Source organism: Metopolophium dirhodum, chromosome 2 (genome assembly GCF_019925205.1).
Source record: "Metopolophium dirhodum isolate CAU chromosome 2, ASM1992520v1, whole genome shotgun sequence".
Taxonomy (NCBI): domain Eukaryota; kingdom Metazoa; phylum Arthropoda; class Insecta; order Hemiptera; family Aphididae; genus Metopolophium; species Metopolophium dirhodum.
The window spans coordinates 19,140,571-19,154,646 of record NC_083561.1 but is presented as its reverse complement, the minus strand read 5'-3'; the positions used below and the strand labels follow the sequence as shown (position 1 = coordinate 19,154,646).

Genomic DNA, 14,076 nt, shown 5'->3' with positions numbered 1-14,076 from the left:
AAAAAATCGTTAACTTGCCCAGCCTGCTAATAATAAGACATGACGTTAGCTTCACATAATTTATCTCATTTCATTCCTGGTCTATTATATTATAATATGGTTATGGTCATATAGGTCCTGTTAGTTCGTGATAGCAATTAGCAACCCATGTTGACACTGACGATCACGTACGTGTATAGCGACTGTCAGAACGAGTCACTGGGAATTCAAACTCAGAAACGCGCTGTACGTAACTAATGCCCGTTGCCTTATAATGGCAATATAATATTAATATATTATGGCTTATGCAATAATATGCATATTAAACAATTATTATAATTTCCTCTATATCTGCGCAATTATTATTTATTTTCGGAATTATATTTGTATTTATTACTATCATATATCTGTATTTTGTTTAGCTCAAACGCATATTAATTATTATTGTCATCATATTTTTTTTTTTTTTGAAACTTAGTATTTCATGGAGGCCGGTATGTTTGATATGCTCAGAAAATAACTTATATAGGTGCCTATATGGCTATACAATATCGTAGATAAGCATCCATTTTAGTAGTAATAAGGACGGCGAAGCGAACTTAGTGAACATAATATATATATATATATATATATAATAATATATCGTCTCTCTGCGCAACGAGAATTTTGTATATGTGTAATTAATGTTTTAAAGTTAACCAGTCAAGTAAAATAAAGTATAATCGTTCTTTGATTCAAATCATTGTTTTCGTTGTACGTAACAATAATACAAATTATAAAAAGGAATAATATGACAAGTTATTATTTCAAATTCAATCCACAATACCAAGTAGGTAATAATTATGAAATAATTAATGTATAATATTATAGGTAAAATGCAAAATTGGCATATTATGTTAAAAACAGAATTCAGTATGTGAAAATTATAATAATATATTATATAATACTTTGGTACTGCATAATATTATGTACGTATTTGCGTACTATTATGTTTAATTTTAATGAACTGTTAAACATATTGTTACACATAGGTAAAAAACTATTTATACAAATATTGATTTCAATAACAATTAGAACAAATTATTTTCATAACATTACTATAATTATATTGGACTTATTTATGTTTAATATACAGTTCACTAATCCAATCAATGTGGGACTGGATATTTGTAAAAGCTGCGATTGAATAGTTTGTTTCTGGATCCTTGGAACTCACAACTCCGGTTAAATAATACAAATCAGAGTGTACAAAGCATAAACCGGCACCGCTATCTCCTCCACCTACTCTTTGTCCTGAAACTAAATATATTTTCTACATTAGACACAAATTAATATCAATTAACAATCTGACGTCTGTTATCGGTTTATTTTATAAATCACACCTAAATAAATCATACAACTTTAATTGGGTGAGGGGATAGATCTCGGTTCTTTCCCACGCGATACAAATGCGTATTTAAATGTTTGGTTGCTACTGACTAATATTTATGATGTTACCTAAAAAATTACATTAAAAAATACGAGCATCTGGGGAAAAAGCAGTTAGTAAGCGTATGAAAAATATAAAACTAAAAAAAAAAACGTAAGTATGACATTTTAATTTATAATAATCCGTCTTATAACTTATTTCAGTACCTGCTTTAGATACTTACAGGTAAATTATAGTATTGGGATTGGGATCAGACAATTATTATTTTTGTTATATTTAAATGATTGTTAGATGTAATTATTTTATTGAAGGTCTATTACTACTACCAGCTAATGGATTAGATGACACGACTGAAAATCCTGCCACGGACAATTTAGATGGAACTCTAGAATCTTCTAATTTTGAGTACCTATACATTATTATATTACAAATACATATAACAGTACCGTAGCCAGGGGGTGGGCACTGGGGGCACGTGCCCCCCGAAATTTTTTTTGGCCTGTTTTATATTATATTATATGTTTGATAAAAATTAAAAATTAAGGCTGTCGAAAGCGAACCATTTTGAAGGGGTCGGAATGGTCAGATATAGGAAATATTGTAAGTATCGTTAGTGCTGTATGACTGTGTGTGTAGTGACTTATCATTAGTGTGTGTGAGTTCTCCAAACGTTTTATGTAATTAAACTATTAAAGATAAACGACGGCTAAGATTCTTGGATCTTAGTAACGTATATACGCGCAGTCACGTCACTATATTTTGTGATAAAAAATGTTCAACTCTCATGTACTACGAAACTCCCAAAAAGTGGAAGCAAAATTCACCAGGAAACCAAAGGCCCTATTTTAATTTTGAAAACATATTTGAATTCCACAAGAGGACGCTACCCATACATTTGTTGTCTCCGTCTTAGATACGCACGACTTAACAAATTGTCGTTCACTAGTTTCAATAGTGTGTTGTTAGTTTTGATACAAGAGTCAATTAACCTATTATAAAACTTTTAGGTAAGAACATTATCTGTGCTCATCTACTTCCAAATTAACTATGGTCTAAATTAACTATTTAATGGAGGAAAAAATTATTTAATTGAGTTTCAAATTGCCATAGGTAATTTCTATTATGTAAGTTAACGACAACTTTTCTAAAAACAAACTTAATTTTGATAACGTACACACATTATATGAGTCGATGAGATATTACACACAAAGGCATAATCTTATGCCATTGTACGTGTACGTCATCATAGTACAACAGTGCCAGCAAGATAACATTTTGGATTTGATTAACTAGTGTAGTAAGAATAAAATGCATTATAAAAAAATAGTTATAGCAATGTGGCGCCATAACATACTAAGCTTACTATGTACTATGCATAATATATAGTTTGTTTGTCAGATTTGTAGAAATATATTTTGGATTCTTATTCTAATTGTTAAATGTGATTCATTTATTCAATAAAAAATAGTAAATCTTTATGTTATTGAAAGTGTCTACTTTCAAATGTTCAATGTTTAATAAATTTAAGCTAAATTTGTTAAAAATATCAATTTGTTCATGTTATTAGTGTTTAAATATTTTATTACCCGATGTAGAGCCGGCACAAAACTTATCAGGAGTCACAAATGATACAAATTCGGTATTAAACATTTTCCGGCAAAAACTATTGTTAAAGTATGGTAAAGATGCTTCCAATAAAATAGGACTTTTAAAGTATCCTTCCTTTTCTCCCCAACCAACAATCTGTAAAAGTTTAAAATGTGGTATAATTTACAATTATAATAATAATAAATAACTAGCTGATCTCGTGCACTTCGTTGACCGTTAAATGTACCAACTCTATATGACTCAAACTTTGTTCAATTCGTTATTTTATACTCGGTGTATGGTGTTCAAAATTTATCTTAACTTTTCCGTTGCCCGGAATATAAATTCTGATTCGCAGCACTATATTATCAGGTAGGCAATCTACCTGCGGTAGATCGCGTACCCCATGCGGTTTGTACGTAGGTGTATGATTTAACTTAAGTATCAAAGTTATATACCAAGTTTGTTGTAATGTTGTATTCCACCTATGGTGGATTAATATAATCAATTAATACAAAATCCTAACCTAACCGTACTAAAATCTGATGAATAAAAAAAACCAAATTTAACCATTTTTAAATTAGCCTGTCTTCTTCCCAGAGGTCTAATCTACACACAAACTTTCATTTTATATATATATATATATATTATATTATAATGACAAAAAATAATAATACAAATCAAGAAACATGCCCGATTAACCAATAGCAACCAATATATAATACACTGTTGCGCCACTGTTGTATTTTTTACATACAGATTTCCTACTTTTCCTAAAATTGTCTTTCCAAAAATCCAAAGTTTACTGGACGTGCTCAACTACCACTGATATTATAACATACAATTTAGGATTTACACTATCTATTACAGTGACCCACTTGTAACCTACTTCTGTTCATCAGAAAAGTATTCACTTGCCCACTTTAGTTATGTTTTGAAACATACCAACATTTATGCAAACTTTAACAGATAATCTTACGGTTTTTACTCTTTATATGTACATAAATAATGGTCGATAGTGATAAGTACAGTAATCAACTGTAATACAATTATTAAAATTTAAAACCAACCTTTCCTATATCTCCATTGGCTACGTTGAATTTACCTTTCCAATCGATACAAGCCGGTCCAACACCATCATTAAAATCAATTCTGTTTTTTAACAAAATAATAGCTATATCTTCGGCATAACGCCCAGTATATCCATTAAAACAATCTTTCAGATAAACCATTTCCACCTATACAATTGTTTTAATTCATATTATTCATAAAAATTATTTATAGACATTAAATTAAACTTACATCCATTATTTTAGTAAATATATTGTCAATCACTGTAAAATCCTTAGCATATTTTCCAACAGCAATTTTGTAGAAACTATCATTTACAAATATTGTATTCGATGTAATAGTTGTATTCCAAAAACAATGAGCAGCTAAAAATTATATTAATTTAAATTTCATTCTTTCTTAAATTCGTTTTACGAGAATTTTACCAGAAATTACTAAATTAGGACCAATAATTGATCCTCCACATATAAATTTATGACTTTTTTCATTTAAACGATATATTGCTACATTCCAAGGTGCTGTTCCAAAAGATGCGTTTTGACCATTGGCGATCAATAACTTTGTATTGCTATAATTTTTACCACAATCTAAAATAACATCGGAATTTCGAATATAAATGATAATAGTAAGGATACTATATTATAGTAAATATTAAGTAAATTAGAGATTTATCTGTATGATAAAAAATACAATTACATGGTTCACATTCATATAGATGATTATCCCATATTCCATTAGACTGACAATTTATGTTGAGCGGAGTCTCTTCTTGTCCATTTGGTAGTTTATGTGTGGTCTTACATGATGGTATCGCTATTGTGCCAGGTATCGATGGACTTGAGCAATTAGCATCCTTACCATTAAGAAAGCATTTAATATCTAAACTATATGATAGTAGAGGTGGACACATTTCTATAGACATAAACAATTATTATAACCAAATATAACGATAAATCGGATTCATAATATTTAAATAGGTAAGTCGTAAGTAATTATTACAACAGACAAATTACAATACACAACTTACTTAAACATAAATTCTCAGAAATAGTTTTCCATTTTCCATTTCTCTGACAAACCCTAAAACTATTGGGATAAGCTTTATGATATCCAACTTCACAGTTCTCATTTACAGTCAGGTTATGATTAATTAATGTACCATGAGATAAAATTTCATTTGAATCTTCATAAGTATACAAAACTCCCTCGGCAGTTGGTAAAACGCATACATTTGCTTGAATATAAATACAAATTGTAATAATTAGTAGTAATACTTAAAAAATAGACATATTGTTGGTGGTTTAAAAATGTACATCAAAAAATTATGCCTAATCTAACGATTATTTGTTCTTCCTTTACAATTTTTACATTTGTAACACAAATATATTTTAAATAAATAAAATCATTTGGTGAATTTTGGAGTCAGCTAAGGCGTATGTAATTTACGCCAAAAACAACCCCTCCAAAAAAATATGTATATATGTAATTTGTGTCACATCTAAAAATTAATTTTTGTAATTTGTGCCATTTTTTAAGATTGTAGTTTGCGCCACACAAAACTTGATAAAAGGGCATTAAGTAATCTGCGCCATCGTGTACCTACAATAATTGTAATTTGCACCATTGCAGTTCACCTTATTAAAATTGTAATTTGTGCCACATTAAAATAACTAAATATAGATAATCAAGTTAATTTTAATAGAAAATAAGTTATATTACAATTATAAGTATACGTACTCTATGTATATTAAATAAATATATTATTTATATTTTTGCGATTTATAACGGACTAACCATAATTAATATCATGTTACTGCTGTTCAATATTGTTCGATATTTTGACAGTTGATAATTTTTATTAGATTAGACGTAATCGATCTCGTTTGTACTTATTATTAGTGGAACTCAACAATATTATATCCGGCATGCGTTGGTAATATTGTATTTCCGATGCGATATCAGTAAGTTTATCTGCTGGTAAATGCCAACAATTAAAGTTCAATGTGTGGCGCAGATTACATATTCCATTTCGTTTTCTGCCGTGGCGCCAATTACAAGTAATCAAATTGGTGTAAAATACCATCTCTCCAGATCCTTGCACCTGAATTAACCAGAATCCGTAACACCCTTAAAACCCCTTGAAAAATCAAATACCTGAATCAACCAAAACCTAAATATAACATTCTGGTTAACCCGAAACCTATTGTATGATCTTCAAGAGATATATAATGTTGTATATATTTTATGTGGTTGGTTCGATTTTTTTGTTAATTATTCGTTAATAGTAACAATGTTGGAATATTTTACTAAACAATTAAAAATTTAAAAAATATATTTAATAAAAATAACTATTAAAAAGGTGGATAAGTGGATGTCGCTCTGCTGTACGGTAGGTTACAAGTGGGTCGCTGTAATGGATGGTGTTAAATTTGAATTCAATGATATAATATCATTGTATAAGAAAAACGATTCTGAGCGAAAACGGTCAGTCAGCCTATGATTTTACCAAGTATATTTGATGATATTATTGTGAATAAAGTAATTTAAATATAACCTATTTACGTGGAGCCTTCTTTTAAATTTTCAATCCTTAGCCATAAAAGTTAAAAATTTATAAATTTTTAACTACAAAATAATTAATAAATTATAAATTTGATAAATGTTGTCAAAATTTGAACTTTAAATGCTTATAAAAAAAAATTGTGCCTATGTATTTTTAATATTTTTCAACTGCTATTAGAACGATATATCAGGAGCCTTATATTAAATTTTCACGCTTTTTTACCCAACAAATAAAAATTTATTGATATTTATAGAAAAAAAACTAAAAAAATTGAAAACTGACAATGTCCGTAAACAGCTCAAAAAGAGTCAAAATATTTTCAACATTTTATGGTGTATAGAAAATGCTAATATAAACATTCAGTGAAATTTTCAAGTATCTACAGTCATTCGTTTTTTAATTACAATAAAATAAGAAAATTGTTACATGAGAAATCGAGTAAATATCAAATGTTGTAAAAATATAAATTTCAGACGCTCATAAAAATTTAATTTAAGTTTCTTCTAGACATTTTTTTTTTGATAAAGGTAGACAAACTTATGAGTAATCTTATATTACATTTTCAAATCTTAGATTTGAAAAGAAAAATTTTTATGAATTCTCATCAAAATAATTTGCCATTTTTCGTGATTTTTCCGTATTTTGTCAAAATTTGAACTTTAAATGCTTATAATTAAAAACTGTGACTAAGGATTTTTAATTTTTTTCATCTGCCTTTGAAACAATAACCTAGGAGCCTTCTATTAAATTTTCAAGCTTTTTTACTCAACAGATAAAATTTTATTGATATTTATAGAAAAAAAAAACTAAGAAAATTGAAAACTGACAATGGCCGTAAACAGCTCAAAAAGAGTCAAAATATTTTGTAAATTTTATGGTGTATAGAAAATGCAAATATAAACAACCAGTGAAAATTTCATGCATCTACGGTCATTTGTTTTAGAGTTACACCAATAACCAAAATCGATTTTGTTAAAAATCGATTTTGCGTAAAAATTCCCGTTTTTCCTTAATTTTTCTTTTGTTTTTCACATCGCTTTTGAAAACTACTGGGAAATTAAAATTTTGACCTCCCCAATGCACCAACGATATTCACTTTCCCATCGAACAAGATACTGAAGTCGAAAATCGAAGCATTATTTCGACTACTTATCGTGTACACAGACACAAAAATAAAAAAATAAAAAAAAAAAAATAAAAAAAAAAACACACATCATTGTAAAATCAATACATTCATCGTTTCACTCAGAATCTAAAATTACATTTTTTCAGAACCTTTTCACATTCGTATTAACCAATATTAACCCGAATAATAACGGTTATTTAACACCGAAACATTTGTTAAAATATTTTCTTCTAGTGGTTGAACACCTGAACACATGCAGCACTAAAAACCAAAACCCCGAATAAATTATTCGGGCGCGAAGTATCTACGTTTTTTAGTTTACAGTAACATTTAATTAAATTAGTAAAACATATATAAATTAGAAACTTGTGTTTTCTTGACAAAAAAATAATTACTTGGTTTGCATGCATATTGTTGCTTATCCCATATCCCGTTGGACTGACAATTTATTTCAAGTGTAGTATCTTGTAGTCCATTTGGCGCACTATATGTTGGCTTACATGATAGTGTTGCTGTTGTATTAGGTATTGATAAATTTGAACAATTAGAATTCTTACCATTATAACTACATTTAATATCTAAACTATCTGATAGTAGAGGTGGACACATTTCTATAAACATAAACAAATTATTATCAATCATAACCAAAAATCAGACACATAATATTTAAATCAGTTATTAATACACAAAATTTACAATACAATACTTACTGAAACACAATTTCTCAGAATTCGATAACCATTTTCCATTTTCTCGACAAAACCTAGAACCATTGGTATAAGCTTTGTGATATCCAACTTCACAATTCTCAACAACAGTTCGATGATGGTTAATTAATGTCCCGGGAGATAAAATTTCATGAGAACCTTCATGAGAATATACAACTCCTTCGACAATTGGTAAAACACATGAATTCACTGTACCCTGTCAACATATTAAATGTACAAATATATATTCTTTCTAAAATATATTAGTTTTAAAGCAGAAGTTGTCATTAAAAAACCAAGCCAATACCAGAAATTAAAAAGTAAAATTGATACTAATAAGAAACATAGTTACGTACATGTTTGTTCAAAATTCCACGAATCCACGGAACATAGTATTTTACGTCTATAAAACCTAAGGCTGTCTTGTTATTTATAGTACTCCAGTAACTTTTTAACCCGGTCAAAAAAAAAGAATTAGAGTGTAAAATGTTTAAGCTTTGGTAGGTAAATGCCTCATCTATTATTTTATCTGAAACAGACGGTATTTTATACAAAAGAAACAAATTAAAGATCTTACTATTGACGGGTGCATAGGTTAGGAATTTCATTACATTTTCTTATGGTTGGGTTACATTTTATATTTATTTTATTTATATATAAATTAACGCTATTTGTATTTTTAAACAATAGTTTATAAGAAATAACAGAATGGAAAATGTAGTAGTAAAGTCACATATACTGCTTAACGGGTATTTGCGGTCCAACACTGCCATCACAAAACATTTCCATTTTTCTTTATTGTTCACCATGTCTATCTGAGCTCTATTTTGAAGTATTTTTAGGTCCTTTATAACAAAGTCCCTCCATCTTGTTCTAGGTCTGCATAAATGATTTTTACCTCTTATTTCCACAACCAGTATTTGTTTTATAATTTGATAATTTGCCTTATATATATGTCCTGCTATTCGAATCTTTTATTTCACGTAAATGATAGAATATCTGGTCTTCCATATTTCATAATTATGTCTTCTTTCATATATTTCCGATTCTCCGTTGTATATAGGTCCATGGACTACTTAATATCCATAAAAGGAAAGAGTTGCCTCGGAACGAGTGATAATTGTTTATTATTAGTTAAGGACATTATTCTTATAATTGGGAAAAGTCTTTGCGGCTGGCACAAATCATATCTTCAATTAACCTCTGGGTACATTTATCACAACATTTGATGCGGCCTTATCATAGTTTGAGATCGAGTGACTAAACTAATAGGCTAGGCCGTGATATTGAGGTTGATGGGCAATATTTAGGCAGTAACTAATCTGCAAAACTGAGTAAACGGTTCTAGTCTTTTTTTAAAAAAAACTATGTGAGCCTTGGTATTACACAACTAAAAAGCCGTCTGTTTTTGGTATACAAGCTAATGGAATATTTGGCTGGTCCCCCGAGCTCATTCGCAAATCCTAGAAATCAGAGGGGGTCTGATTTCCAACAATAAGTGGGTGAAATACGGATTTACATGAATAATTATAGATAATATACAATCTGCTCATTATAAGGATATATTTTATTTAAAATTGATATAGAACCTAAAACTATAAACCATGGCAGAGATGGTTTGAAAGTTTGAATGTATAAACATTAAATATACGTTGCACCTTTATTCATTACTAGCTAGTAACCACATCCTATGAGTGGTATTTGTGATAAAAGTAACTGTTAGTTACTTTGTACCTAATATTTATATTGCCGTTAATTTTAACTTATAGATAACAATAATATTATTAAATCCCTCAGTAAAATATTGTGTTATCAGAGTTGATAAGACATGCAATGAACCCTGTTCGAAATGTTCAGTGTGCAATATTTGCATACATACATTTACGTGTGAATGCATAGACAATATAATTATAGATCTTTAGAATCAGCTTTAGAATCATATTATATTCATGTTAATCATTAATTTAAAACATATTTTTTGGTGGGAACCTATATCACAGATTAACTATATTATAACGTTATTATATGATAAGCCAGCCAAATGCCTTACTGCGGAGGTCCGTAAAGTTGGCCGCACAATGTCAAAATGTTGGCTCCAAACTTTGTCAATAATTTGTAAGTCATTTGTAAGTATTTGTAAGCACAATTTGGTAATTTGTAAGTACAGCCGTTTTCAACTATCCTCAAAAGTTTAAATCACGGCTAACTTCCGCAAAACTTGGCCGTTTTGGAATTTCAAAGCTTTTGACTACTCCAAATCGTCAAGGGGAATTTGTAAGTATTTGTAAGCATGAATTTAGAATTTGTAAGTCATTCCTCCCTAATTTATTCCCAAATAGAAGTTGGTCGAAAAATTAATAAAAAAAGCCTAGTTAAATTAAAAAAATATCTTTATAGGATAAAAAATGTTAATAGAATAAAAAATCAGCTAAATAAAAATTGATATTAAATAAAATGTAATTTCAATTTATTGTCAATTTTTTATTCAACTGGATTTTTAATTCTATTTAGGTTTTTTAGAAATACATTTTTACTACTTTAGTTTTTTTAATTTAATGAACCTTTTTTTTTATTGAAATTATATTTTGTTTTATATCAATTTTTATTTAGGTAGCTAATTTTTTAAATTGATATTAAATAAAATGTAATTTCAATTTATTGTCAATTTTTTATTCAACTGGTTTTTTAATTCTATTTAGGTTTTTTAGATATACATTTTTATTACTTTGGTTTTTTTAACTTAACGAACCTTTTTTTATTGAAATTATATTTTGTTTTATATCAATTTTTATTTAGGTAGCTGATTTTTTATTTTATTAAAATTGTTTGTCCTATTAAGATATTTTTTTAAATTTAACTTGGCTCATTTTTTAATATTTGATTTTTTAATAAATATCATATTTTTATTCAACTGATTTTTTATCCCATTTAGGTTTCTTAGATATAAGTTTTTTTCTACTTTGATTTTTTATTTTAACTAACCTTTTTTTATTGAAATTACATTTTATTTAATATCAATTTTTATTTAGCTGATTTTTATTCCATAAAAATTGTTTATCCTATAAAGATATTTTTTAATTTAACTAGGCTTTTTTTATTAATTTTTCGACCAACTTCTATTTGGGAATAAATTAGGGAGGAATGACTTACAAATTCTAAATTCGACGATATTGGTATACATTCAGACATTCTGATAGAGAGTTCGGAGCATTATAATACATAGGTATATTAAATCTATACGCGGCACACACAAAAAAAACTAGCACAGAACGACGCAAATTACAGATTGTCAATAAAAATTCGAGTCAGACAGATTAACTCGTAACCAATTCGACAACTCCGATTTATGGTTAATTTCATCATTAATATATATATATCATATATAATAGGTACATTTATACCTGCTACTTGCAAATACATTTACAAACAATAGCCGACGATTGCAGATAATAATAATAACATCTTACGGTCAGCCAGTCTTGCAATAAAAGCTATGCAGTAGCTTAAAAGAACCAAACAAATTGGAAACTGTTCGAATTAGTGTTTTATTTATGTTAGTTTTACATTTCAATAAAATTATTTCTGACCTGAAAACTTGAGTCCAATATTCAATAAAATACCTCCACAATTGTTAAAAATCTAATTTAATGATTAGAATCTAAATTTGTATTACCTGTAATTATTCTGATACAAACATTTTCATAAGTCACTAAATCTGCAAGATTGTATGTATCATATAAATGTATACAAGAAAAGTTGTCAATGTGTATCTGATTTTCATTAAAATATGTTGTACCGACCATGCTATTATATGGCCTCTTTTGAGTATAAATGCCCTGTAAAAGTATGAAATAATTTTATAATGTACAATTAAAATAAAGGTAAAATATAAATATCTTGACATGTAAGTATTTGTATTGAGTTCAAATTTTTTTGTTAAATTAAGTGTGATTAACCAAAGTTTTCAAATCAATCGGATATGAAATAAGACTAATGTTTAGTTGTTTTACTGCAGTTTATTTTTTTCTTGTGGCCAGTGAAAGCCCTTATAATAACAACCAATATGTTTAGGTAGGCACTCACAGAACTCATACGTGGTGTCCTAGTCATTGAAAAGTAAAGGGAAACATAATTAGCCCATTTTGTCCAAATTACAACGGACTAATTATTAATATTGCAGATCTCAATCTGAATGTATATTTAAGTTAGTGTTTATATTTTGTACATTACTCAGAACTAAGTTGTGACATAATTCAACTGAACAATTCCAACCCACAAAACTCCCCAATTTTGTCCAAATCCTAGCACTTTGTAGAAATTAGACCAGGCAAAAAATGTCATATTATATTTTATGTATTTAATAAAACTACAAAATAAGTGTATAGTACAAAAAATTACCTCAAATGTAGCAGAATTATTCCATCCACTATAAGTATATATTTACTATACCAATCGATACAAATAGGCGAAACAGCAAAACTAAACGAAATTATGTCGGCTAACACAATAACTGCTAAATTGACAGCATGAGTGTCACTACCTTTCTTATAATCTTCAACAAAGTAAATCATTTTTGGCTGCAAAATAGTTGTCATTTACATAATAGATATTATACAAATTGTTTGTAAACATTGAATTATTAATAACTTACATAGATATAATAGGGTCTTCTAAACCTTTTTATGCTTGGAAATTCAACTTTATACGGAAATTCATCACGAACAGTTATTGAATTTTGTTTATATTTTAAATTGAATCTCTCAACATTTTCAATCACTAAAAATTATATTTAATTAATTTGCATTTCTCCTTCAATACATTGTGCAAAGACATTACTAGCAACGACTGCATTTGGTGCGATAATTGATCCTAACGCGATAATGTCCATTGCACGTAAATAAACTAGCCAAGGTGAATTGTTTATCATTTTATTTTCAACTACCTTCTTACCGCAATCTAGAACAATATTAGATATATTATTATATGTAATATTAGAAGTCCCATATTTAGATTAATATGCGTAACTCTTGCATCTATTAGTTATTACATAAATATAAAAAAAAATTATTTGTCCTAGAGATAATATTTTATACCCGTGTTCATATTTGTTCCATACTCGTATCGAGCACACAACTTTTTGGTCTCGTCTGAACCATCTGAACAATCTTTATGACCATCACAAACCAAAGACCATTCGATGCATAGTCCATTTGTACAAACAAAGCTATCATCATTGTCTCTATAATTATATTCAAATGAGCAACAAATTATAAGTTTAACAATAGAAATAAAAAATGATAGAATAGTAGATAAAGTTTATTTTTTAAAGAGGTATTAAAAATGTAAAAAGTAAGAGGTTTTGATCTTCCTTGATCGCAAAATGAGTACTTATTAATGACAATGTGTAGTTAGTACTAAGGATATCTTATATTAAATATATGTAGATCGTATATATTGATTGGTGGTGCACTGGTGCTTATTAAGACTTTAGGGCTCTAATCCCCTAGGGCCCCAACCACAATTATTTTCACACTTTTAATAACATGATATTTATTTATACAACAGTCACCAACTCTGAGCAAGATGATATTGCTTGTCGTCTTTCAAGTTGTCT

At 28.2% G+C, this 14,076-nt stretch overlaps 1 protein-coding gene across 1 annotated transcript; it reads right to left on the bottom strand.

Moving 5' to 3' along the window:
• Positions 1–892: 892 nt before the first annotated feature.
• Positions 893–12,999, bottom strand: LOC132939087 (modular serine protease-like). The gene is made up of 12 exons (XM_061006105.1): positions 12,861–12,999; positions 12,136–12,298; positions 8,819–8,991; positions 8,466–8,679; positions 8,151–8,366; positions 5,094–5,300; positions 4,763–4,978; positions 4,492–4,653; positions 4,298–4,431; positions 4,066–4,233; positions 2,995–3,151; positions 893–1,278 (listed from the first exon to the last, which is right to left on the bottom strand). The coding sequence occupies exons 2-12, from the start codon at positions 12,263–12,265 to the stop codon at positions 1,094–1,096; spliced, it is 1,962 nt and encodes a 653-aa protein (XP_060862088.1). The 5' UTR covers positions 12,266–12,298; positions 12,861–12,999; the 3' UTR covers positions 893–1,093.
• Between the last annotated feature and the right edge of the window lie 1,077 nt (positions 13,000–14,076).